The sequence below is a fragment of the Strix aluco genome, chromosome 4 (genome assembly GCF_031877795.1).
Source record: "Strix aluco isolate bStrAlu1 chromosome 4, bStrAlu1.hap1, whole genome shotgun sequence".
Lineage (NCBI taxonomy): Eukaryota > Metazoa > Chordata > Aves > Strigiformes > Strigidae > Strix > Strix aluco.
The window spans coordinates 77,923,477-77,951,379 of NC_133934.1; the positions used below are offsets into that span (position 1 = coordinate 77,923,477).

General features: G+C 40.0%; 1 protein-coding gene across 2 annotated transcripts; it reads right to left on the reverse strand.

Annotated features, from left to right (window-relative positions):
• Nucleotides 1-454: 454 nt before the first annotated feature.
• Nucleotides 455-27,854, reverse strand: MGARP (mitochondria localized glutamic acid rich protein). Of its 2 annotated transcripts, none has more exons than XM_074823683.1 (7): nt 27,660-27,854; nt 25,802-25,905; nt 24,644-24,746; nt 19,770-20,003; nt 5,367-5,525; nt 4,601-4,649; nt 455-2,034 (listed from the first exon to the last, which is right to left on the reverse strand). In XM_074823683.1, the coding sequence occupies exons 1-6, from the start codon at nt 27,742-27,744 to the stop codon at nt 4,603-4,605; spliced, it is 732 nt and encodes a 243-aa protein (XP_074679784.1). In that variant the 5' UTR covers nt 27,745-27,854; the 3' UTR covers nt 455-2,034; nt 4,601-4,602. The 2 variants fall into 2 exon arrangements, with proteins under 2 accessions (XP_074679784.1, XP_074679783.1); XM_074823682.1 differs by having other exon boundaries at nt 5,349-5,525.
• Nucleotides 27,855-27,903: the final 49 nt, after the last annotated feature.

The window sequence follows — 27,903 nt, forward strand, 5'->3', positions numbered from 1 at the left end:
AGCAGACCCTGCTGTGCTACATGTCATCACAGCTAGAGTTTATAATATATTCTTACTTCCTTTGGTTTTCAAAAGTAATATCTTTGTTTTAATTTTTAAGAAAAATAGGATCTCTGACATGAAGTGTATGTACAGGCTATCCTGAGACTCTTACATTTTTTGGAATTAGAAAGATTAGAAGCTTTGGAAAGCGCACCATAGGCTGTGCTTCAATTCTTCAGGCACCTGTTCCCAAGGACTAAGATATTTTGTCATGTACCAGAGCAGTTTCAGAGATAAAGGGACATTGAGCAAAGCCTACAATTTCAGAAACCCTATTGCCAGCTGCAGAAATTAGAAACAGCTTCTTTTACTAGGAATTAGTGAAAATGAATAGAACATTTAAGAATATGCATCCATCACAGGATGTTTAATCTACCAGATAAATAAAGATAGACTCCCATCCAACACAATATCAGACTAAGACTTTTATTCCAGTAGCTTTGTCTACAAAAATTGCTTTTAATCACAGCGGCTTTATCCTTTAAGCAGAAGGCTGTGGTATGGCTTCTTGAAGCTCAGGAGCCTGACTCTGCCTCTGCATTATTCCAGTTATTCCCTAAGCAGGTACAGGGGCTGTATGTTTGTTGGAGCACTATTATAATTTGCTTTATGATGGGGGAAGGAGCACGTGTTGCTTTGTGCCATGGGTAGGAATGTCATAATGCTGTAATTTCCCTTTCAACATTTTTCCAAAGTTCTGCTTGAACAGAAAGCAGTCAGATACACCTTATAATTCACACTTTTGATATGCATTGTGTATAATATACCTTATTTGACCCTGGTTTAGAATGGTCACCATTCTGTGATGGCTGTAATGCTTTTTAGCAGGTGAGGGTCTCAGTAAAAGTTTCATAGTAGATGCACACTCATGCACATGCCCATCGCACAGTGGAGCATTAGGAGAGCATTATTCATTTATTATTAAGATAATACTAACAAGACAAGATTATTTAGCTATTCTGTTCTTTATTAGTCCCTAAGAATCCTTGTCCATTTGAACACCTGTGGCATAGCCTTCCACGGGGATGTTGCCGGCCACCTGCAAGCACTCGGAGAGGAGCTTTACCATAGCCTAAATTGCTCGTGATTTGTACAAGAGTGGTCTCTGAAACCTCCGTGTTGTTACGCCACTGCTGCACGCCACTGCTAAGACAGAACAACACAGAAAGACTACAGCAAGCTGAATAAGGTTTGGTGGGAATGGGGCCCAGCAGCCCCAAGGTAGGAGCTACCACTTCGATCAATGATGATAATAACTTCAACTGGTGTTATTTTGGTTTTTGTGCTATAAAATACCTATTGCTACTACTTGCAAACGGGTTTTGTTCACAAAGCAGGAGCCTTAAAAATGTTTACTCCTGGATATTACTGTGCAAGGAAGGGCAGCATCTAAAATGTTTATGCAGGGGGAAAATTTGATCTTGTACATCCAAATGTCCTATGCTTACAATTGCAAATCCAAACTTGGGAGCAAACAAGGTTGTTATTTTCCCTGTGACCCAATTTAAAAATACTAACAGGTAATTTTTATAAGATTTTAAAGTAGCTAAAACCTTTTACTTACATTTTAGCATGGAATGTTACAATGGTATAATTATGGACCACAGTTTGGACCAAAAGTAAGAAATCAATGTACATAACAAGACAACAAAGACCTAGAATGAGTTCACTTGACACCGTCTCAGTTAAGTCTACTGCTTTTCTTAGCATGTGTATTTATTACATGCTGGGTGGTGCTCTGACAGTTATTACTGAATGCTACTTTCTAAAGCAGAGATGTTAATCACAGAAGCGTCTCTCTAACCAACTTAAATCATATTAGGATGTCTGTTGCAGCACTGAATACTGGTCCTAATGAGCAGTGTGTGGTATGACAAACTGCACAATTTCTTTTACGTCTCCAAGGAAGAGTATGAGGTTTCACACGGGAATCAGCTGGATGATTGCCACAAATATTTCCATTAAAGTTTTCAAAGGCTTCAGCACTGCTTACTGGGAAAAAGAAAAGAGAATCGGGTTTAGAGGAAGCAACAATAAACAATGTTTAGCAACAGACTTGATTCATCAGGTCTTTTTCTTTGCAAACATTCCAAGCACACCATAAATTTGACTGCAGGTTATCAGTTAAGTGAATTACAGCATATAAACACTACTGCTGCATAAATCGTGCTTATCTGATGGCTTGTGAAAACCTGCTCTGCTACCACCAACAAAGCCCAGTTTCAAGGAATTCCCTCATCTTCAGCCGTGTTGCTCAGGTATAAATTAATTCCCCTGCATGCTGGGCACATTCCACTAAGCCTTACTTTACAAATAGTTACTTGCTTAACTTTAGGCACGAGGTAAACCAATTGTGTTTGCTGAGATTACTGATATAAGTAGCTTCATAGCAGTGGGAATTTGGGGCCAACAGCCACACACAGTAGAAAGGGGAGCAATAGTATATTCTTACTCAGGCATGCTCTCAGGGCTTCATCTGAGGATCTCATCCATTACTACTACTTCCATCCCTTCACCCAATAATTAGGGGTTTTTTTTAAATGAACTGGATACTAATTTGATTCTCATATCAACAGTCTTTTGGTTATTTTTTTTGTACATTTAATTTCCCCCAAAATATGATTTCTTTTAAAGCAAACTGAAAGTTAAGGTCTGTACCCTAAGTGCTTACAATCAAAACATACACTAAAAAAAAAGATTAGTTCTTTCCTAACTGGGAATGCATTGTGGCTCTTGACTTGTAAACAGAAAAAAGTCAGACTAGCTTTCAATCCAGCAGCAAACTTCCAGCACTAGTAAAATGCTTTATAAACATTTCTCTTTTTTTCCCTCCCTACAAGATTGAATTGGAATGTAGTAACCTTGTGATGCTATATTCATGAAAAGACTTTTTTTGTCAAGAAGAGCCCGAGCAGTTTAAGCAGAATTCAATGGATGCATATTATGGTAGCAGATTCATCTATTTTTCACCTATTTTCAGTTTGTTCCCTCAAAGGTGCTTCCTACAGCTTGCCTTCCCTCCCACTCCCACCCTTTTCAGTCACCATCTCTGCCTTCATTAATTGAATTGGGACATACTGCGTATTTGTTGTCTAAATCAAAATCTGGAATAACAATGCAATGATTTCTAGGGTTGCAAGATGTTTACAGGGAAAAATAGAGATTCATAACTCTATTGCTTTCTCTATATCTCTGCATTTATGTGTCCCAGAGCGGAGTGAATTTCTCAGTAACTTCTTTTTCTGATGGCGATATCCTCAGGTGCCCTTAGCTTTCACTCTGAGCAAAAATAACAGCTTTGAGAGGCACATTATTGCAACATTTCTGCACATCTCACCCACATTCCTTAAATATTTGCTCCCCTTCACATCATTATTCCTAGTAAAACACAAAAATTCTATTTGGTAGAGGAACATATCTTACACTAGCATTTTGTAAATTACTTTATAATTGTGGGCTTGGCTTTGCTTTAATTTTTTTTTCCTTAGTTTTGAATGCTAAAACAAGATGCAAAAAGACATGCAGTTTAAGAACAACATTTACCTTTTATCACAAAAAGATAAGGGGCATTACCTTATTCTATATTGCAGTGGATGATAGAATAAGCAAACATGCATTTGCAAAGGACTCAGAATATAATGATAAGGTTGTGTAAGTGTATTTAGAGCACATGATTTGAGGATGCAATGAAAAATAACTTTCTTTGCTCCATTTCCTTCTCCTCTTGCACTGGTGCTCCAAAAATTAGAGTATGAATTGTTAACTAGCAGCAAAAATAATTCTGATAATTCCTGACCTGGGATGTTTATTTGCTCACCTTTCAGTTGTTTCTATTCTAGTTAATATCGTTTCTACCAAGATTCATGTTCATCTTTCAGCCAAACTTTTGATTCCCTCAGGCTTCTATTACCATCTTACAGTCCATTTTGGAAAGGTGAGTCACAGGGAATGGCAAAATAGTAAGAATATTGTGGACAAAGTATTCTATTCTATAAAGTTATAAAGCCAGCTGGGCAAGATACTAGCAAAATAGTAAGAATATTACATTCAATATTTTTCATTAGCACAAACTAAAAGTGCAGAGACACAAACATGAAAAAATGTCTTCAACAAAAACCAGTCCAGCTGGTTACAACTTCACCAGGTTTATACTGAGGATAACAAGAGAAGAGTTCACTTGTGTAGGGCAATAACCCAGAAGTCCAGCATCTATATAATTAAACCAATGTCCAAAGAACATTTTTTGCCTAGAAGAAAGCTACAACTCTTGGGTCTTTATCCAGTTTGCATGGGACTAAGATAAAGCCATAAATAAATACTCAGTGTGACAGCTGATATAGAAAAGTTTAGAAAAGCCTCTAAAAGATGTAGCAATCATTCCCAAACAATAAGAAAGACTTCAGTTAAGTTCTTTTTTGAAGCGTATTTGCTGGGAGCAGAAATACAAATTCACCATCAGACTGCACATGCAGACTTACCACATGCTGCAATTGCCACTAACTGAGAAAAAAAGAAGGGTGAAGAGCAGGAAACCACATGTTGCAATTGTACTGTGTACCTTTAGGGTTCCTTAGCAACTTCTTCAGGTGTCTCCTCCTCCACAGAAACTGAAAATAGAGACACAACACCAATGAGAAACATTGGAAACAATTTATTCGACAACAAATAGTTGAGTAAGTTGTTTCCTTTAGTCCAAAAGGATCCTCTGGACTAAAGGGACGCAATTTACAAAGTCATGTTAGGTGCACAGACATTTTTCCTTTTAGCTTTTTAATTCTAATTGTAAAAGAGTTTAGAGGCCAAGCTTCTAAACTCGTTTGAAAATCTCCGCAGTGATGATTTTAATACACATTTTTCTTTGCATTCAATTATATCATTCAACTTCAATAGCAATATAAGATCATTTGTAGCTTCATGGAAACGCTGTAAGGTTCATAAATACCACATGCTCTATATTTTTCTTTACAGCAATGTAATTTAAGACAATTCTATCTTTCAAATTAAGTCAGATGTTAAAAAAGTGTGTTACATCACACGCAGCACAAGGGAGAATTTCTCGTTCTTAATGAGCTTTACATCTAGCCACTTAGCAGGGCACTGAGCTCAAAGCAGCCCCACGATCCAATTTAGCAATACCTATTTCTACTGCAAAGCATATAATTTCAAAATTAAATTTTCTGCTAACACTACGATGCCAAACACAGTCATTGCTAGCAGCCACATTGCATCACTTGAGTTCTGCGTGCTCTTGCAGCTACTTCAGTGCAAACAGTCATTAGTGCTTTTCAGAGACAAAGGTTTCAGACCCAGCTGTGCTCCTGCACCTTCTGAAGCTTGCCCCGACTCCTCAGCATCAACGTCCTGGTTCCTTGAGGATGTGTCAGAAATCTCTTGAGCTGCTGAGGCTACTCCTTCCTTGACACTGTCTAGGTTTTCCTCATGGGCAGAAGAAGCTGCAACATCCAAGACTTCACTCACAGTTTCTATGAATCAAATTAGAGAGATAATTGTCTTGTCTTTCCATTCACTGGCATAAATGAGGGGGAGCAGTCAAGGCTCACAAAGCATGAAGTACCTGCCTAACATACATGTTTGAAATAACTAAACACAACAGGATCTATCAGACAATTAAATTTTATCATGCAAATAAAAGTTTGCAAGCCGAATTCCAGCGAAAATTTGACTCCTCCCAACCCCGGGGCAGAAAACTATAAACATGAGCTCTTTGCCTGTCTTTGGACAAAGGTAAGTATTCTCCAATATGTGTATTCTCTTGAAGATACCCTCATTTTATTTTCCGATTTCTGTCAAACTATTAATGATGTGCAAGATACTAATAGTAAAGTGTCCACGGAAATAATCCTAGTCTGATCAACACCACAGGACAGTACACATACACACCACATAACCTTGTCATGGGCATGAAGAAATATCCTAACTGCGATTCCAGTGTAGTGTGATTGCCAACTACCGATTTTTTGATACTTCTTAAGAATAAAGCAATCTATCTGTATAAAAAGTCTGTCACAGGTAATATGTTTATATACGGATACACTCTGCAGGGAGACTGAACACATCATCCAGCAGTTACATGTTAAATTTTGAGTAAATTCTCTCTTACCATGTTCTTCTAACCTTTCCATTGGAGGTCTCCATCATCACACACCTTAACTGCTCAGCCAGCTAAGGTCTGCAGGGACTTTGTTGTTATAAATTGTGTCCTATACTAAACTACATGTATATTAACTACAGCTAACTAAACGGCTTCATTAGAAGTTCCATAAATGCAGTAAATAGGAGTTTTGTAGAGCTAGCATCCCATGCCTTTTTCCAAATATCAGCTTGCAGCTACTTAAATACAGCATATTCTGAACATCAACTATTTCATTTTATTTTGCAGAATACCGACTGAATTTTGAAGAAACAATAGAAAAAAAAAATCAGGAATTGATACCTTTGTCTTTATAGGGAACAGCTATGAAATACAAATAGTATATCTGAAATTCAGAACATCAGATATTTTATAGCTAGCATAAATACTTTATATAGGTAGCAGAGATATTTTATAGCTTGCCATAATGTAATGTATTTGTTATGGTAATAAGTTGCTGATTTTGAGTTTGTAACATCAAACATTTAGTTTATATTACCAAAAACTTGCTCTCTGGCTTACAGTATTTCATCTTGCTAATTTTTATTTCTTGTGATGTTTCAGTGTTTTAATTTCTTTTGTACTAAGAAGAGTAGATCAGTAAGCAAGTAAAGGCAGCAACATGGACTTTCCTTTGAATGGGAATTGTGTTTGTCACCTACAGGAATACCTGCCTTGAAAACAGATGTTAACACTTACACCATTTGTACTGAATGATTTGTCTCTGGTCTGAAGCATTCTTTAGGGCTATCAGAAAGGCAATGTACTGCAACAAAATATGGATTCCTCCCAATGTGTCTATCCAGGTCTCTGCAGAGTAGCCATCACTCCCTAAAATACAAAGGGCCTTGTTGCGATAGGCATTGCATTTTTGAAAACCTATGTCTGTACATACAAGCAATTCTCCTTGGTTACTGCAGAAAACTCCAGCTGGTACTTTTATTCAAGTGACTTTCACATCCATTCCTTGAGCACGTGTGGCTAGAGCTTCGCAGGAGCCACCAGCCTGGTGCCACAGCTGAAGTGCTCTTTTCGAGAAGAGAAGGCTGGCAGGAGCTGGCGGTCCAAGCGCACTTCCTCAGGGCAGCACCAGACACGCCATCTCGCACCGGGTCGGGTCGTTATCCGTGCCTTAAGGCACTACCTCCAGCAAAGATTCAGACCGGCCCATGAGGATCATTCTGGCATCATTTCTTTGGCTTATGCAACTCCAGCAAGCTATCTTTTGGTGCTTTGAACACCATGAGAATAAGAACCAGCCTTTAACCATGAAGGCTATTTTGAGCATTAATCTGACACATCAAAACAAATCTCGGTGTATTTTTTGGTCTTGGACCAAACGCTCTGTATCCCACTCACAAGGTTAACACGTTTTTCTCTGTCCTAGGCAATTGTTGTGACTCCAGGGCAACACCAGATGAACGATGACCTGGCAAGCTGAGAAGGAGTCCCCTGTCTCATTCAGAATCGGGACTGCCACACGCCCCTCCTCTGCAGGAAACAGCAGGTACGCTGCCCGAGTCCCTCGCGTCCTCTCCTACTGATTAGCTGGTAGCACAAAGCATTACAAAGTTTAAGAACTTCTCCTTTCTGTTTCCCCAGATCTTAAATTTAAGCTCACTGCAATTCCCCACCACCCCCTCACCTTTTTTTTTTTAAATCTGCATGCATTTTGTATTTTTTCAGTCCAGCTTAATCTCTTGCAGTTGATCTGCGTAAAATCATGCAGCAACACCCTACTTCATAAAAGAGATTTTAATCTATACCTGGTACAATGATTACTCATTTTCCATAACTCTTGGAAGAAGGATTTTACTTCTCTGTCTGTCCAATTATTGCGAAGTTGTTAATAAGCCTGTTGTGAAATTCTACAGCAATTAATAGATGTAATTGAAATCATTTCTAACTTCTGTTAGTTCAAGTACTAAAAAAATTAAGGTTCTTTATTTTTTCAAAACAGAGTTGTAGAGGAGTTACAGCATCTTACACTGGTTCCGTGTTGTTTTCTGAATGATGATCAGCTTGAAATTCTGAAGTTCCCATATTTCCTTGTGCAGCGATGACTACGACCCACTTTGTCTCCCTATGCCAGCTTTCTTACAATTTCTACAGGCTTTAACCGAACAAAATAATCTGCATTGTGCAACGCTTCTGTGCAATGAAGACACATGGTATTTATGTGCTGTTCTTATGTTTTCCACTGAATGCCCAGCTGCTTTATTATCAATAGTACACAATACTACTTCAGCTCCTTAACATCTTTAACAAAACACCCACTTGGCAGCATTCTGGTCAAATTTATCTCAGTCAAATGATGATTCACCCTGACCCATACAATTTAAAATCTGCCCAAAATGGAAATGGTCTTGATTTTTTTAGTTTTTTCATATATTCACAGAAGTAGGGTTGTTTGGTTTTTTCCCTTGGTTCTGAAGGCAGGAGAGGAAACCCCCACATCATTCATCAATAGCACTGGAGTTAAATGGTTTCATAATTTTACTGTTTTATTGTTTGGTGTGTTGTGTGTGTCCCCCCCCCCCCATCTTAGTAGGATGTATCACTCTACAGAATACAGTATACACTTCACAGTTTCACACAAGGTGTTATACTGGTAGCAAAACATCAGCCTTTGTGTGTAATATTAGCTATGTTTTCCAAACAATTTGTATTTCTTTTTCTTATGCTTCTTCACCAGGCATTTGTCAATTTTAAGTTTTCCCCTGTGATAAGCAGCTAAGTCCCAGTATCAGTGGCTACAGTTTTCTTCAATTTTGCTAGGCATTTGTATATACTATTGCACTTACAGATCTGAATTAGCTTAACTTTCTTGTGATTTCAACAAAAGATAATATAAAATAATTTTGAGACTCAGAGAAATCCAACTAATCACGTTTACTAACTGTAGGCAAGTGGTTAGGGTTTGCACATTGCATCAACAGCTGTTCTGAAGGCATTCAAAGGGATTTTAACATACCGAGGATTTTGAGGACAAACTTCCTCAGGCTAGTTAGACCTCCGACATATTTCCACTACGCAACCATCAGTACCTAACTCAACATCTTTTTAATATCCATTGATTACTTGTAACACTGAACCCTAACAAAAATATCGTCTGCTTCTGCCCAGGACAGTTATATACACTCTCAGGTGGTCTTTAGCTCCTCTGCTGTACAAGATAACCATTTTGAGAAGAAATACATCCTTTCATATTGCTCATGCAAGAACAGAACATGGCTGGAAAGCACCCTCAGCACATTACATATGCACCAAACACAATACCAAACCATTTATGTTATGAAAACACATCTGGTTTGAGTTGAGTAAATACAGAAAAGGAAATTGATTTTACAGACAACAGGAAATTAGGTTTTTGGTTTAAAACTTTTTTTTTTTTTTTTTAAATAAGGCAGTAGCATTAGGTAGCTTCAGTAGCTTATTAGCATGATATCCAACATCTAGCTCCACCTAGAAGTATAATTTTTAGGACACTATCCCTATCATTTCAGTGGGGGAAAAAAAAAAAAAAAAAAAGCTGCTTTCTGTATAGTTATTCCTGCTACTTTAAAGACACAATTTTTACTCTTACAAGTACTACAGTTGCAGCACTGAGAGAGCAGGACTGTACAGTTCTGTGCATTCACAAGAGAACAGAAAACAGGCCAAATCCAGGGCACTTCTGCATCCTCATGATGGTCAATTGAACTGTCTGAATATTAGTAAGCTCAGCATTTCCCCAGAACAGAGAAGAACGATAAGCAGGGACTTGCATGCCCTGTGTGACTGACTCATCTTTGCTCCAGCTAATAATAAAACCCAACACCCACACACAGAGATTGACTTTCTCCTGCTTATAATAAAAAAACCCAACACAAACCCCATGCATGTGGATTGACTTTCAGAACCCAGATCCTACTGCTTGCGTAGCCTCTTCCCCCAAAGCTTTCAAGAATTTAAAACAAGCTTTCCAACTTTCCTGGGGGAGTTTTTATGCAGAATCAGCCTGGATTAAACCAGCCAAAATTAAACCAGCTCACGCTGGCAGTCATATCCTACCCCCTGGGAAACAATATGCTATAGGATTATCTTGAAGCAGGCAGGTGAAAGGGAGGTATGGAGAGAACTGAGTTGGCACTGATGGTAAGTGGAATCTAAAATCTGCCAAGAACTTGGTTCTTGCAAGACTTTTTGTGGAAGATACTGTTTCTGATAGCATTTCTACAGGGCATATGTTATCAGGCTTTAGCGTTCAGTGTTCATATAGCGGGATTTTCCAAGCTGTGTTTCACACCACATACCATGTGTGAAAGCCAACCAGCTGCCAATTGTCCAATAGTTATGTATTTACAGCAGCTTTCAATGACCACAATTCCTGAAGAAAGCAATAGGATATATGAGATCGAGGAGAGGAAGAAGAAACCAGTAGTTGACTACTTTACTTATTCCACACATCTACAGTCACGTCAGCACTGCCAAGAGGAGTAAGCAAAGCCGAGAGTGAGAAGTTCTGCTCCTCCGTCTAAGCAAGCTTGCACTTACTCTGGGAGCAAGGTACTTGCCCTTTGTTACCACGCTGAGGTTTCTTTAGTGCTAATTTAACCTACTGCTTTAAAGCTTAGAGCAGCCCTTCCAAAAAATCAACCACCTTAATGCCAGGGTTAGGTCTTCACAATTCCACTGAAGTAGCAGCTAGTTAGCAACCAATTGTAAAGAAAACAAACAAACAAAACTTAATTTAGATATAAAAAGAAATCATTCTAAAAACAACTGCTATCCTCTTTCTTCATGCAGATGAAGAGCTTTACCTTGTGAAAGAAATACAGCTTTCTCTTAACATGTAAAAATAGAGGAAGCTCTCTCTCACAGAGCAACATTAAAAGAAGGAAAAGTCCAAATTTTTAAAAAAGCATGGGGGGATCTTGGAATTCAGAATATCGCTCCTACAGCAAAAGCTTTACCATCTTTGGCCAGTCAACTCAGCATCGCTGCAAATGCTCTCCTTGTACAGAGTGCTTTTGTGTTGAAAATTTTTTTATTATTTTTAATATCTATTGATACCGATTTACAGATAACTGATACAAATAGCCTGTAGGCATAATTAAACTAACCTGTATATTATATTTTTAAACCTTACTGGACTTTCAGCTTTCACCTTGTATTTTTAAGTGGCATTTTAAGTATGTTTTCCTTATTTATAATACATATGGAGAAGTCAGCTGTTTCAGATTTTAAAAGGAAATCTATATTCAATTTTTTTCCTTGCCTAGGGAGAGGTGGGGAGTTCTCCCCCCAGGATGGAAGTTTCAGAAAAAGATCATACAAGATAACCACAGCCTTCTCAGGAGTACAGCCTACATTTTTCCCCCAGTTTTTCATTTCTCTATTACTATATATAAAACTATCATATTTTGATTCTAAACCTAATCCTCTGATTTATTTTAAAAGTAGTATTACCAGTTAAAAACATCAACAAAAAAATCTGAACAGGTACTGTTTTCCTGCAATTTTTAAAGATATTTTAAAATACACTTTTCTAAGTGAAGCATTTAACTTAAAGCAATACCCTTCATATCGTGAATTACTTTTTTTTTATGCAGTCAAGATGAGGCTGGTATCTGCAATGCAGGATGTCAGGTTCAATTACTTTAAAAAATACTCTTTGCAGAAGAATTTGGCTTTATAAAGCTAAAATAATACAAGTTAGCCAGCATAATACAAATGGAATCTGCCTGGAGCACACAAACCAAAGCTGGAGTACAAAACAAAGCTCTGATATTTCAAGCTGCCTATAACATAACCAATGCAACACACTAATTCCGAAGGGGAAAAAAAAGTCAAATTTAATTGTAAAACAGAAACAATATTTCAGTTACAGTCTTTTAGAGAACCACTCATACCAGAATGTGATGCTTTTGTTTACATAAAGTTTCCCCTCAGTAAGGTCCACTGAGGGTCTCAGGATGTCCGCTGAAGCGTTAAGACAGGCAGAGGAAAAAATTCCCCATTCCTTTTCATAGTTTAAAGACCCACTAATGGAAAACTGATAGTGGTGTAGAATTCACTTTTAAAAAGTCAAATTCTGCCATGTTTGAAAAGTAATTGGAGAATGTATTTGAGGGAGACTGCAGAATAGAGCACAAGAGGTGGGGCTACCTGGCTCCCTCAGGTCTAACCCAGGGAAGAACACAGCAGTAGCAGTAAGAAACTGGGATTCCCTTTAAGGCCAACTTAACATATTTTGTTTCCATCGTCAGTTTTAAGGAAAATGGAAAAGAAGTTCGTTCAACAATGGCTTTTGTTTTAAATCCTGAGGTGGTGGTGACAGCTAAGGCCCTTTCCTTCCCTTCCTTCCCTCAGAAGCCACTTGCGACCCCAGGTACAGCTGACTTGGGTTCAGCACCTCCTCCCTCTGCTGACAGAGGCTCAAACCACCATCAGCCACATAAGCAACAGGAAGAGGGGGAAATAATAATCACCAAGTCAGTTTGGGGCAAAATAGGCAAAACTGTGCATATGTCCCTGTAAAGTGAGCAAGTGCTTCAGGTTCCGTTGGCCAGGACGACACAGGGAGCTCAGCACGAGGGCTTGCAGATACCCACTGGGAACATCCCAAGCACCAGGAACATCACTCAGGACTACCTGAAATGCTCTCTCCCTGCTCATTGGAATTTTATTCAGTGACCATTTAAGATTATAACCAGCTAGAGTAAGTTATCCATCTCCTCGGAAAGGAAAAACACTTAATACCTAAACATTGGGCTTAAAAAGGAAAAAAAAGATCTATTGTATGGTTAACCACAGACCAATGCCTCTCTCCACACTGAGAACTCAGCACTTGAGTTGCAGACAGGAAAAAATAAACCTCTCAGCTCTACGTGCCAAACCAAATCAGAGAACTAACAATTATTTAGAAAAGCAGATTATTTTTCAGTCTGATCAGTTCCTTGAGTGCACAGAACAGACACTAGTGGCTGGCAACTGCCGAAGCCCACGTGGCTCTCAAGGAATTGCTTGCGGAACTGGCCTGGCCTGACCACCCTGTTGTTCAGACGTGGCATGAAGGCAGCCTCAGCCTTCCCTACCTAGCAACACCTCACTAGAGCCCACGGGCATCGGGAGTTTTCACCCTTTGGCACTGCAGCTATTCCATAAATTAAACCTGAACCAGAGGCTCAGATCCCAAGGAAGGCTGGGATTTCTAATAATCCTTCCACTATAAAAATATGACAGCTTTTTCTTTTTGCAAGCTATCCATAAGGAATCCAGATAAAAATCCATGAGGTCCAGCTGAGAGCCTAAACTATGGCATTATGAAACACATTTTTAAGAAAAAAAATTTTTCTTCACTCCATACAGCAAGAAAAGAAACAACTTCATTCAACCAAACATTTCACAGGTTGGTTGTGCCTAATGTAGGTCACTAGTTCCTAAGAAAAGCCTCATTAGTTCATACTAATGACCAAAAGACTCACTTCAAGAGAGCTTATTCTACAATGGATGATTAAAAAAAGATTCAGAGATGCCTGTAATGGTTGGAATGAAAGCATAACAGCATATACCGCATTAATCCAGAATAGTTTATAATACCTCATGTAAATCCAAGTATATAATTTTATATTCTGTAACAAGGATTTGTAGCAATGAGAAGAAATTCATATTGTGTTTGGCTGGTTGTTTTAAACATCTAGCCACTGCTTGGAATGGATCACAAGGAAAACTAGTGCAGGTTAACATAAACAGCATATATCCAAATGCACTAATAATCTGATGTATGAAATCCTTCAGAAGTTCTAAAACACCTTTTAATTAAAGTTAGGCATTTTCTTTAACATTCTTCATACAAAGTAATGCACCAAGTTTTACCCACTTACATTGTTTTCCAAGGAGCAACCAAAAGTTCAGCATGCTGTTTTTTGAAAAGGGTGTTTCTCTCTGCAATGAGAAACACTGCCCAAAAACTAATTAAAAAAATCCACATCATTATCATTCAGGTTTGAACTGCCACCACAGGACAGCAGAAAGGAGTCCCTTTGGTCATTTTCTCTAAAGTAGGATACTAATAGTATTAGTCTGCATCCTGTATTCACAGAAAATTTTCAAAACCACAGGTAATACTACTTCAGGTAAAATAAATGCTAACAGTTTTTGTTGACCAAAGTGAGTTCTTGCTTTCCAATCTAATGAAATAAAGTTATTTTAGGATTCTTTTTAAATCTTGACAATGAGGTATAAATATTTTATTAATAAAAAGCAGTAAGTCCATTTTCTCCTTAATAGTGACAATCATTTAAGCATTATTCACTTTACGTCCTTTTACCAGCTTTAATCTTTTTTTTTGAGAAGCTACTTGTTGCCTTGTTTTACAATAGACAAATAGGGTGAACAGTTATTTTATGTAGTTCTCCCCCACTTATTTCTTTGCACTCTTAGCTGGGAAATTCTAGGTTTTCTTCCATTTTACTGGAATCTTCCTCCCCAGCCCAGTGCATGCTGTAAAATGCTCTTTTCAGCTAAGCTGATCAAAACCAAACAGTTGTGTCTACAGATGCTCACAACTTTTACAGAAGTCTTTTCTAAATATTGTTCACATTCTTCCTACAGAGATTTTCCAGTTATGCTGTGACAACTCATCTGCAAGCTCAGTTTTATGAAGGAAAAACAGGAGGAAGAGAGAAGAGACTCATGGCCAGTGTATGGCAATCAGAGAGATGCAAGATAAAGACAGCAGCCCATGGGACAGATAAATAAAGTGATACATGTGAAGCAGAAATACCCAACAGAAGTTCCACAGGTAGGGATACTTCCCCAGTAGGATAATATTCGCATAATTCAACTTTCTAGAGCCTAATTTAGCTAGCTTAGGCTACCACAATCAACGGAGAGAAAAAAATCCTCTAAAAGGAGATTCAGAATAGAGAACCTTTATTACAGGTGGTAATTAAGCACAGACTTCATCAGATGATATGAATGCTTTCCCTGATTCTGTCTTCTGTTACACCAATCTACACCTAGAGACCCATTTCACACCATGACATTGTACGTATGAAAATGGCAGGTAATAGGCCTGTTATGAGATGCTTCTGATCTATACAAGCGAGGCTGAGAAGGGCAAAAAAAGCGTAGTTATTTTCACGAGGTCCAGCTGTGAATCATATGTATAATCATAAGGGATAAGGTCTGTCCAGCCCTATCCACACCGCATCTTGCCCCAGCACCTAAGGCTGTAAAGAGCTGCAGGTTAAACAGCTTTTCCTCCGTCCTCCACCTCACACAAACAAACGCCTAGAAGGATGTGTTTGTTCTACGGAGCAACGTCATTCTGAAAGCCTCTCAATAAGTATGAGCAATTGCAAATTACTTCGAGGAGTTTTCAGCAATCTTCAAAATACTCCCAGTGTCACCAGCGTCCCAGAGTTTGGTAACTCCCCAAGCAAAGACAATGTACACTGATCACATCGGGTATTTTTGTCTGCTTGGCAGCACTGTGCAATCAGGTCAGCAAAAGTCCTGTCCAGAAAGCAGTAACTCCTGTCCAGAGCAGCCTACATTTGTTTCTCTAGGCTGCAGACAACTGGCATTGTCATGCCATTTGAAGCTTAACATGGAAAACACTGGCACATTCACACTCTAATCCTCCCCTAGTTACTCACTCAAACGGTGTTTGAAATAACAGAGAAGAGACCACATCCTTCAATATTTACAAACTTAGGAAAGAACCTACGCTACAGAAGTCAGGAGTCCAAGAAAGCACGGATTTGGGCTAAGTGCTTTTGCTATTCCAGTTGATAATGCCAAAACCTCAAGCCTCAGTACTAGAGTTGGAGAAAAGTTTATAGGGGCAATCCAAAAACTAGAAGTCACAGATGCAATGACACTGCCTCATCCAAACAGCATCTTGCCAGTCTGTGCATTTTATAGCATTTGTTCTATCTGAAGAAAAACTGATCTTAATTTATGGTCCCCAGTCACAGAGTACACGAGAAGGAGAACAGCAGGAGACTTACCAGCACCAGACAGTAACCAAGAGTGACAGCCCAACTAATAAAAAAATACAGAAAACTAGAATTTAGAAGAAGCTAAAACGTTGGTAACAGAGTAACATGGCACAGTACTTTTTTTGGCAGCAGTATTTCACAGAATTCTGGATAGCAGTAGTAGGTTGTAAATTGCTTTAATTGAGGCAAGAAGAAAATTCCAGCCATGTACCATTGCAATTAACTTCCTAAAACTGAAATTACCCCGATTAAGCACTAAGTACCTACCTCTAAGGTTGGGGTTGGTTTTTTTTGGTTTGGGGTTGGGTTTTTTTGCACATCCATGTATAATCACACATACATATGCACATGTACTGAAGATGGAGACAAACGTCCATTGACACCTCGCACTTCCAAACATTACAGAAAGCCTTATAGATTAGAAGAAACAATTGCATTTGAAAAAGCAGAGGTTTACTGGTAACAGTAAAAATACTCGCACCTTCATCTGGAGAAGTAAAATCAAGCTACCAGCAAAACTAATAGAAGTTATTTAAATAAGTATTCTATTTCAAAGTAAGCTTGACTTTCCCTGGGCAGTTCTGGAAGAAAAATCCTTCTCTACATCAGTAAATGTAGATACACTTTTTTCCTCTAAATGGAGAGAACACAAACGACAAAGATGTTTAAATACGAAATGGAAAGGTATTTCCAGAGGGATTTTAATTATAGAATTATTTTTTAAAAACACAAATAGCTGTTGACTGCAGGTAAACACTGAACAAAGATAGAGAGTAGAGAACTTTTGAATCAAAATACCATCTTCTTATATTTTAAGTATTATGCCAATGGAAACTAGCTTTTACGCAGCTTCAAGGAAAGGGATACTGGTGTAAGCCTGTGCGTCTAAGACCATGTGCTGCTGGTTAAACCCTTCAAGTGGTCAAGAGCCAGAGGTCCCCATCAATTCCTCGGAGATCCGAGGGCCGAACTGGTTCAGCGGTCGTGCTGCTCCCCTGCAGCTGCGGCCCGGAGGAGCAGAGCAGCCAACCGCTGCGGTGACCTGGCGGCAGGAGCCTCTGCAGCCTCCCAGGCAGGACACGGGTTACGCAGCAGTCACGGCGGCTTAGTCCCCGTGTGGGAACCTCATGTGAACTGCTTACGAGATCCAGAGGGTTCACCCTTCACTTAGGCACACCTGTTACAAACAGTTATTTACAACTGGTGACCAGTGGCATGAGAGAACCGTTCTCAGAAGCAAGTTATGGATCAGGTAACGCTACACCAGGGAGAATGCTCCCTTGCTTTAGAGACTAGTAATTACTGAGGGGAAGTACAACTTCTGCCGCTTGATATGAAATGCTTTAGCTAATACGTGATATCCTGCTTAGGGTTTGGAAGGAAGATGGCTGAAACAACACGCAGAAGTTTCTCAACAAGTTTATATCCCACAGGTTCATTTCCGCCAGCTTTACCAAAGAGCAAAGAATAGCCACTGCAGCAAAATTTGACAGAGGACACCTGAAACAACCCTCAGAATCCCTTATAAATATCAACATAACAGAAGTGTTGTTCTAGTGCTGTTTTCTTCTGTAAGTATGTTGCCAGAGAAAATAGATTTAAGAAATCAATAATTTCTAGATAGCACATCCACTTCCAGTCAACACCAGCAGGAACTAACAGTTAGAAGGCGTATTTTTCTCCTCTTATAAAATAGTGACCATTAGCTACATGAAGTTGCCGTATCTAGAATTAGATCCTGAGACTTAATCTACTTATGCACAATGTTTCTCAGGGAAGATCACAGCTGCTTCCTCTTCAATCGAGTGGCAGGAATATTTACCATACGGAAGATCCTACCCTATCCAGCAATTAACAAATATTCCTAGACAAGCATTGTGAAAGGAATATTCAACCACTTCTAGACACAAGGAAGTTCCCACTCCTTAAAGTGAAATTTTGCAATTGCTCTGTAGAGCAACACAGGTAAACGCCGCAAGAGACATTGCAAAACATCTTATAACTCTTAACAGCTCTAATTCACTAACTTTAACATATACCAGACTACTTCCTTTCTAAAAGAAATGGTCTAAATATTCCATAGAAATGGAAATTTTTAAGGCTCTAGGTATTTTAACTATTACCTTATAAATATTTTTACATGTAAACAGTAATAGTCACTACAAATATACTTACTTGTACTTTTTATTAGCTGTATTATTTTTAGCGGATTGGACCAAGTATTGTTTTAAAATGCTATTTGTAATGGATTGCTTTGCAGACAGGCACAGGAGATACTCACACATGAATTAACATCCCATTCATACCTACACATTTCAAAGTCAGCCATTTGAAGTGCTGCACCATTTCTCAAGTTAATCTGTTAAAAGGGCAATTAAGATGCATCCATTCCTCACTGGAGTCACCAAGGAAAAAGGTGAAAACAATTCCAGGATCTGCAAATACCTTTCAAGGTACTATGATAACCTGCCGTGGACTAGCAATCAAAATATTTTTAATGACAGTTTGACCTGTGTTTTAGACATATCCTCTCAAGTTGATGTTTGTTTTCTCAAAGTCAGTCAAAAATAGGTGTGCAGTAAAGATTCCATGTTTAAGTCAAGCTGAAAACTGCTTCAGCAGTCTCATCCTTGCTACAGCCACACTGAAGTCTTCCCTTCCAAAGCAAGAACTAGAAGGAAGTTTCTCTTTCACAATAGGCTGGCAAGTTTTGTTGTTGTTTTGGTTTAACTGAAGTCACCAGATGCAAATGTTTGATGCTTTCCTATTGACTGAGAAATTGCGGTTGCTTTATGTGCGTCCCTTCAGCTCAAGCTGAACAAATCAAGAGGTAAGAGGATAAGTCATTGCTCTATCCTTACAGGTTAGTAGTAAAAAAAAAAGTGCTAAAAAATCAAGTGAAATTATAATCCTGTTATTTTGTGCAACTTATGGATAGGTTTGCATTTTTATTATTGTGATTTTTTTTTTAAAAGCACAGTAAACCAAAATATTTCAAAGGCCCTGAAAGTTCAAAACACTGAATGTGTAGCCACTAATCGATTAAAGTTTTTAACACCAATTTGGTGTTTTATCGAATTTTGAAATTTTTAGTCTAGTATATCCTTAAAACTGAGATCATGACAACATTTTCGTTGCTATGGAAGATTCTGTTGAAGTTACATTGACAGGAGAGCTATAATTATCTAGCGTGAAGATCTTAGGAGCAGCTAGTGAAATAAAGTGTTTAGATTCCTTAACAAACCCTTAAGAACCAGGTCACTGAAACCACTGTTTAACTTATTATATTACGTGCTCACGTTCATATAAGATCTTAAAGAAATGGAATGGGATGGTAAATAAACTCTTCATCACTAGTTTTAGACAGTACCTCTGGTGCCACAGGCAGCATGCTTTTAGAGACACTGATTTAATAAACTTAATTGCTTTATGCTCATGATATGTCAAAGAAACACCTGAATTAGTTTTCACTGCAGGACAAACTCTGTTAGGAACACTGACATTTGTTCTTAATGTTCTGCAGTAAGAGGTAGAGTTTTAGAACCCACAACACACACACTCAAAAACCGCATTCACAGGTTAACCTTGCACTGCAGCAGCTTCTGAATTAGCAGCAACTTCCAAATTAGCAGCAGCTTCCTGCTGTGCTTCCTCCACAGCAGGGGATGCATCTGGAGCTGGTAAGTCATTCTCCCCTCCAGCTTCTGGGGGTACCCCAGCACTCTCATCCTGTGCTGCGGGTCCAGCAGCAGCTACCGCATCAGCCTCTTCCGTGGCTGTCTCTGCTTCAGTGACTTCAGCCGTCTCTTCTTCATCACCTTTTAAGGATTTATTTAATACAATAGAGAAAGTAAAGTGCATGCATGCAACACAAATTCACCAACTACTGTTTACCATCACCCTCATTTCAATTTAAAATGGAAAGCTAAGCTTTGGGATCAGAATTTACAAACAAAGTCAAGAAATCAATAATTAACCCCCCCATTATTGTCTAATGTGGCACCAAAAAAAGACGTTTACAAGATGAGGAAACCATATTCTTAATTACTGAGTTTCATAAGTGCTTCAGTGTAATAAGGAAAGAAACTGTGGCTTAAAGCAGGTGATTGCAAGAGGTGGGAGTGCAGGGAAGGATAGAAAAGGACCCCACCAAGTGTTGCTCCAAACCCACTCTGCTGAAAGGACCAGTGATAATGCACTCATGGGTGTCAGAGGGAGCAGGATTCTTGCCCTGTTCGCACCCAGCAGCAGAATTACCACACTGGGAATTAGACATTTGCTACCACTCTTAGAAGCTCTTATGGAGTTTACTATCCATCGGGCTCACAGTTTAGGAGCACTGCACACCAAGGTGTGCCTTCAGTTTGCACAGGGCTATTTTCAAGGTGGCTAATTTGGCTGGCAACAGCTACAATAACGCCGAGCCCAACAAGTGATTAGTTTTCAGATGGGTTTTGTGCCATCTCTTAGCTCTACGCTGCCGCCACAGGTACTCTGCTACCCCTACTCACCCCGCCTTCTTTAAAGCTATATTGAATGCCCTGTGAGCCCTGAAAAGAGCCATAGCACTCACATAAGAAAGGTAAGGTCTGTGGGGCAGAATAAAACAGAGGACCGTTAATGAAACTAGGTGTACATAAGAAAATAACTTGCTAATTTTAAGTGGCCAGCATTAATTTTGCTGGAGATATGACCACTTATGACTGACCATTTTCTTTTTACGAGTCCCAGCTGTCTCTGAAAGACTTGTCTACACTGCTATGCGTCGGACTCTTTAGAATCTGAAAAACCCGGTGTTTCCCAATCATGCATAACTTCAAACTCTGCTGAGACAAGTCTTTAAAAACTAATAGCACAAAGCAACAAAGATGCACAATCACCATGCAAGCGTGCACTAAGATCAAGTTAAAGAAAGCAAGCTATACACCAAGTGTTCATTGCAAGTTTACCACTAGAACCAACTCACCATGTGAAAAAAATAGAACTGGAAATAAAGCTTGTAATACAGTGTAAACTAAGTGAGAACAGAAAGGAAAGGGAAGAGCTTGAAGAGACATAGTCAGATTTTATTTTATTCTTTTGTATCTGTTTAAAAACTGAACAGATCAGTTTTAATTTTTGGTTTTCTTATGCTAGTGCAAGCCTATCTTTTTTGTGTCCAGGTTTAAACACAAGTCTATTCATGGCTCAGTAAAAATCAAAGCTTTCTATTACGCAACCTGATCATGTCCCTTTAAGAGAATGCTATATTTCAAAAAAACTAAATTGATTACACAAAGAACAGACTAACAGCCAAGCTCAGCATTCAGTACACTTTATTGGACAGTCAAATATAGAGTGCATTCATTCAGAACAGCCAGCTTCTCTACCTCAGAACTGCCTTCTACAAAGCAGATTCAGTAATAAGCTCAATATGGTTTGGCCTTGCAAACATAGGTAGTTCTTTTAAAGTCTCACAAGTATGGAGTTTTACAATAGAAGGTATAAAGTCATCCCAAGGTAGGCTGCAAGGTACGCAATGGTGAACGACTGTCCTTTGTTTGTATTTAACTTCCGTGGGTTTGGAAAGAGATTTCCCTTGTATTTTAGTCTGGAAAGTGTAAAAGCAGAGTATAGATTAGAAAGATTGAATCAGCTTGCATCAAGTTAAAAAGAAAAGTCATTGCTAAAAAAAAAAGGAAGTCAGGAACAAGTTTAAAGGAGACACACGCAAATGCAAGACAAAACTCAGTATTTGCTGAATAAGCAAGTAAAATGTTCTGCGAGGTAAACATCATTTTACAGTTCAAATGATGTCCCAGATTTCCTACTGCTACTTCGAGACAGGCTTCTGCCAGGTGCTTTTTAAAATCTCTTCCTAAATTTGAAAATAGCTTTCAGTTAAGAAGAGCTACACAAAATTCGCTATTGGGGCTTTTTTGAATGTCTGATATAATTAATTAAAATACCATTAAATAGAATTTCAACCCTGCAATAAACAAACAGGCCTAGAATAGCATTTGATTGTTTCTCTTGTTTTGACAGCCTTGTTTGCTCCATGCAGTTCTCTATAACAGATATTTTGGGTCTGGGCACAAGGGGAGAATTTTCCTCAGGATGAGAAACTACAAAAATCACTCATATCAAGAAGGTCTCTCTCTGATCAGCTGCTCGCTAGTACTAAGTTCTTCCAGCTAGAAAGTTCTTCTCTTACCACAGGATATGTAGCAACTATGCCATGAATGTGTTGTTTGACATGCTGCTTTTCTATCCACCACTTCATATTGTTACTGGTTTAACTTCATATTGTTGCTGGTATAAACCAGCACTGGTTTATAGCTTATTTTAAGCTTGATTTTATGTGTCCCTTAAAAAAAATCTAGATTACTTCGAGAAGAGAATTTTTAATTGCTCTTATCAGCAATGCTTACTGTGAAAAAGCGTAAGGACTAACTGAATCTAAAGAATGCGTTGGGAAAGAAGCTGCAGTGGCACTTCTGGGAAAAGCAATACTAGGGTAGGATTCTGTGACAAGATACACACAAAAATATGACTGTGCAGGCAACAGGGGAAAAGGGGAGGAAGACAGATGTTAATTCTTTTGAGAAAGCACACAGAGGATTCCATAGGAAAAGTAAGAACAGAAGCCTCTTTTGGGAGGATACAGTTGGGAATGGTGAAGGATTTTAAAAAGAGCTGATTCAACGGTAGTTTTGTATTGTGAATTGGAATTAGCGACTCAGAAGTCCAGTTAAAACCTCTGGGTTGAGCACTGATTCAGAAGTCCAATATTGAAAATAATATAGGAAATAAGGTTCACTGTACGGCCTTAGAAATGTTTTGGACTTCCTACAGTCAATAAGAAGGCAGGCAGCAATCATCTGCCATTGGGTGAGACATTTATGTAAGTTACTAAGCAGCACAAGGCATCAGATTATGGGATGTCTGGAGAGTACCTGAAGTCAGAATTAAGGAAGTTAACAGAGCACTGAGTACTCTTACCCCAGTCTCGGGCAACACAGGTATAGCCTTCAGTGGGTCAACAGCACCACTGACTCTGCAGGTATCCCACTCAAACATTTTGGTAGACTAAGGTTAAAGCTCAGTACCTTGCAGAAGTGAACCTTAAGAGAAAAGAGGGAATATACCGGCATCATTTTGGGTGCCCTAAAAGCTTTGCTTAATGCTTTCACATCTACCACGTTCTTCTGACTATGTTAGTCAGAACATAATGAGTGTAACCCTCATTTCTTCCCTGAACAGCAGACGACTCAGTCACTGGGAGAAAATACCTGCTTTGGTCCTGGTTAGAGTTCTTATTTTGGGGACAAGGAAGGATTGCGTTAAAATTGTGGCCGAATTCTCAGCATTTAAAGAATTGAATTTAAAAACTGTATTGCTTCCAGCTGCTTAAGAGAAAGGAAATTAAGGTGGTTTTGCCATTTTAAATCACAAAATATGTAATTTTGAAGTTCTAAAACTAGAGGACGTGTTGTGGAACTTCATGATTAACAACTTCAAAAGAAATCATTTTAGAGGCAGACAAATCAAAGCCTGTTCTCACACTGAAAACAAAACTTCAACTCAGCACACTTTATTCAAATCTATTCTTTGTGTGCATGCACATAATATTAAATCAATTTGCTATATGTCAACATCAGAAAAAATAAGGAAGAGCTTCAACTGCTACGACTTCATTCATTCATTTTTTTAAAAATAACAACTAAATAAAAATATAAAGATCCTTAAGAAGTCATTTTTTCTAATTGCTTTTCCTAGCAAGGCCATGCTTGCCAAAGTTCTATCTTTTATATTAATGCCTCCATAACACTAATTGATGTAGACAGAGACAACATTCCTTTACAAGTATTTGAACTAACGTGGTCTAATTATTTGAGCATGAAGAGCTAAGTAAGGATTTGCCATACATTTAGGTGGTGTCTGCATGTCATTTAATCCTAAAGTAAAAGGGACAAACTCAAAGCTGTGGGACAAGAATAGGTCCAATTTACAATATTTTTTCAAAAAGTAGTTTTTTCCTGTTGAATTGTGATCCCTGATGGCACGTGGCCTGGAGCCAAACTGTTAACTGAGAAAAAGATACTATCTTCTTCCCCCCCAAAAAACAAAGGAACAAAACTGATTTTGACAGCATTATGCATTTAGTCAAGTTTCATTAAGCTTCCAGTAAATCAAATGCAAATACCCAATATACAATTAACGGTTCACACATCAACTCTTTCCATCCAGAGAGACCCCTTGATCACAGGCCAGATTCACTGCCTAAACGTTAAGTCCATTCCCAAAATTTGTGCAGAAGGAGCTTTGTGACAGAACACTGCACAACCACCTTTGTCTTTACTCCCACTCGCAGAGCTCAGACAAGGACCTGGACAGGGTTAAGGCCCGATTAGACAATCCAGAAAACTGTTCCAGATCCTTGTGTACCCAGGGAACAAGAGAGAAGAGCTCAACTCACCCTTGCTTGACCAAGGTTTGTTTTTCCGCCCTTCAGCTCTCTCCTGAAGAATATTCAGATGTTCAATATACTTGGTGCGGGATGAACTGACTACTCTGTAGGCCTGAAAGGAAATTATACCTAAACTTATTGCTACATCCCTACAAAGTTGCCAAACAAAAAGAAGGGAGAGGGAGACAAGGGTTTTTAAGCAAGTGCTAGTCCTCATCTTAAAAAGCATATCCAATTATGCTAAGTAAGGTTAAAAAAAAATCTATTTTGCTATACTAACATATTTGTCCATTTCTTATTTCTCCACTGTTAGAAAGCAAGTACAATATACCACGCACCCCGCAGTGTTTCAGGAATTGAACACAGTATTTTAAAAGACAATTACAGTCAGATTATTTTTTAAAAATACTATGGTAAAAAGGTGACAGCAGGAGCATTTGTTATTCCTCCAGATACGCAATCACAGTAGTTTGATATTTTGAACAAGTAGAAGCTACTTACCATTCAAGAGGATTATTTTGTGGGAGAGGGAAACATGTCCCCCTCTGGGATGTGCTAGTCACTACCTCACTATCTCAGATTTTGGGGGGGAGTGGAAGGAAGCTACAAGATGGAGGCTTTAGGGACGGGAAGCACAGATTCTGACATATTCAGATGCAGGGAAGAGAATGATTACCGAAAAGCTTGACAAAAGTAGATGTTTACAAAAGTTTAACATGCTTTTTCTAAGTAACATGCTTATCTTTCTTTGTGCCTCAATTAACGAAGTTCATAACCCTCCCCTTGCACCTTCAGTAAGCTTACTTCACATCTGTCTTGCCCACTTTGAGATATTCTTAATGTTTGTGGTTGACAAGAAGAGGCAAGGGGTTAGAGGCAGGTGCCTTACTCCCTCTTTGGACACATTCATTTCACAGAGTTTTAAATATATTTTCCACTAAGAATGACAACAGTAGGTATCAAAGTAACAGCAAAACAGGCAAGCAATAGGCATTCAGTTTCACTAGTTCTCTCGAACTGATTTTTAAGTTAGACTGTATTTAATTATATGGTACAACAGCCACATTCTATTGACCATTTGCGACTTGACCATATTCTTTAACCCAGAATACACCTTATACCATGCCAACTCAGAGGGCACAAACAGCCCCATTCCCAAACACTTACATAAAATAAACCACCAAAAGCAGCAACACCAGCTAGGAGATAGTAAATCATGTTCTCTCCAGAAGAGCCAGGAACACTCCCAGATGACATCTGGCGAAGAGGCGCTATAAAAACCATTATTGAAATTGATGTAAAGTGCAGCTAAAATACAATCACAAAACAGAATGATGGAATCTGAACATTGTATGGGAAAGGATGATTTTTAAAAAGGTGTAACAAAACAGAGAAGTACAGCTTAGCTATGTTTAGTACAACTGAGTAACACAGGGCGTGGTGCCTAACTGAACCAGGTACATGGCTGAGCTCCTCCTAAGAGTGTAAGGTTTTCTGTGAACTACGCTGTTTGCCTCTCGGCTTCCAGGTACTGGAGGCAGTCTATATAGACTCAGAAACTACCTGAGGAATGTCAAAAAAAAAAAAAAAAAAGGAATGTAAAAAAGTTTCCGCTTAAGGTATGTAGAAGAATTAATCTGTCCGTATTCAGTCTTGCTGCAGTCATGATCAGCAGAGGTAACAAATCCCCTTCAGTTTAGTAACAGAGCGCTTCACAAAAAAGTCTTTTCCATCGAATGCACATTCTTTCATTCTCAAATAGACTGCTAACATTTAGATACACGCTCAGAACCCATAACCTCAAGTATTGGCCAAGAGGGCAGACAGGCAGGATTACACAATTCTACCCCTGAGCGAGTGCATATTCACTATAATGGCAGTGTTAGCCATTTCTTTTTGTTCACTATTTCTGTAGTTTTGATGCTTGCTATAGCCTCAGATTCTTCTGGACCTCTCAAAAAGAGACATATGAAAAACACACGTAATTCTGTTGGTCAACAAAGCTTTCAGCTAAATTTCATGGCTTCATCCCAGATGAGTAGCGCAGATGAGAAAGGCTGCTCACTAAACATAAAATGGCTCTGAGCATTACAATCGGTAGCTGCAAAAAGAGTCTCAATCTCAAAATATTGCCACCGTGCGCCAGATTATGTTCAGCATCATCTGTCTCATGACACACTTTTCGGACTCCTCTTCAACAGCCTGGCATTCTAATGGGTCTTCTTACATTTATATATATGTTCTGTAGTAGTTTCTCATTAATCTCTTCTTCCCAAAGGCTGCACGTTATAGGCAGGAGAGCGCTCAGAGAGCCTGCAATCACCCAACACGGCCGGAATATTTTTTTTGCTCCTGGTTACACAATTCCTGATGCGCCAAAAGCCATGGCTGCACCACCGCGGGCCGATCCGCCCGCCCTCCCGGCCTAACGGGCCGTGCGGGCACACCGCCCTGGCTACCCCCCTAAGGGCTGCGGATTGGGGGGGGGGAGACCCCTTCATTTTTTTTGTTGGGGGATGGAAGTGAAGCCAACGGCAGCCTCCTCGGTTCAGGAGGGGGGCGGGGGGGGACACCTGCCCGCCATCTTCCATGCAGCGGGGAGGGGAGAGGGGAGGGGGGGGGCACGTCCCACCGCAGCCACCTCACCCAAGGGCGAGCCGCCCGGCCGAGCACCGCCCCGCTCCGCGGAGCAGCGGCCGGGACCCCGCCGCAGGTTTCGAGGCAGCCGGTTCCCGGCGGGGACGGATGGATGGATGGACGGATGGATGGACGGATGACCGACCGAGCGGCCGCCCCGCCCCGGTTCTCTCCCGCCCGCCCGTCCCCTCACACCGCGGGGACCCCAAGCCGGACGCTGTAACCCACCGCCCCAGCGGCCGCCCCACGACCTTCGCGCCTGTCCCCCGCCGCAGAGAGGCGGCGGCGCGTCACCGTCACCGCCACCCTCCCTGTCCCGTCCCGCCCCGCGCTGTCCCGTTGACCTCTACCCGGCCCCGGGTGGCTCTCCGAGGCGGTCCCCGCGTACCACGCTGCTTGAGGCGGCCGGCAGCAGAGGGAGCCCTGCTCAGGCGAGAGGCCAGCGCCTGCGAGGCGGCCCTGCAGAGGTACATGGCGGCGGGGAGCGGTGCGGAGCGGAGCGGGCCCGGCGGGGCGCTGGACAGCGGCGGGGCTGCGGCGGCCGCAGGAGACACCCGTCCCCCCGCCCCTGCCCCGCACGGAGGGGCGGGGCCAGTGGGGGGCGTGGCCTGTACAAGCCCGCCCGCCGCCCC

Bases quoted from the DNA above. Each gene is read 5' to 3' on its own strand.
- MGARP (XM_074823682.1), bottom strand. From the start codon at position 27,744: ATGTACCTCTGCAGGGCCGCCTCGCAGGCGCTGGCCTCTCGCCTGAGC. The intron at 24,747-25,801 runs GTAAGTGTTTGG...ATTTCCTTTCAG, and splicing joins CTTTTGGTGGTTTATTTTAT to GCCTACAGAGTAGTCAGTTC. The intron at 5,526-19,769 runs GTTAACCTGTGA...TTTGATTCATAG, and splicing joins AGAAGCTGCTGCAGTGCAAG to AAACTGTGAGTGAAGTCTTG.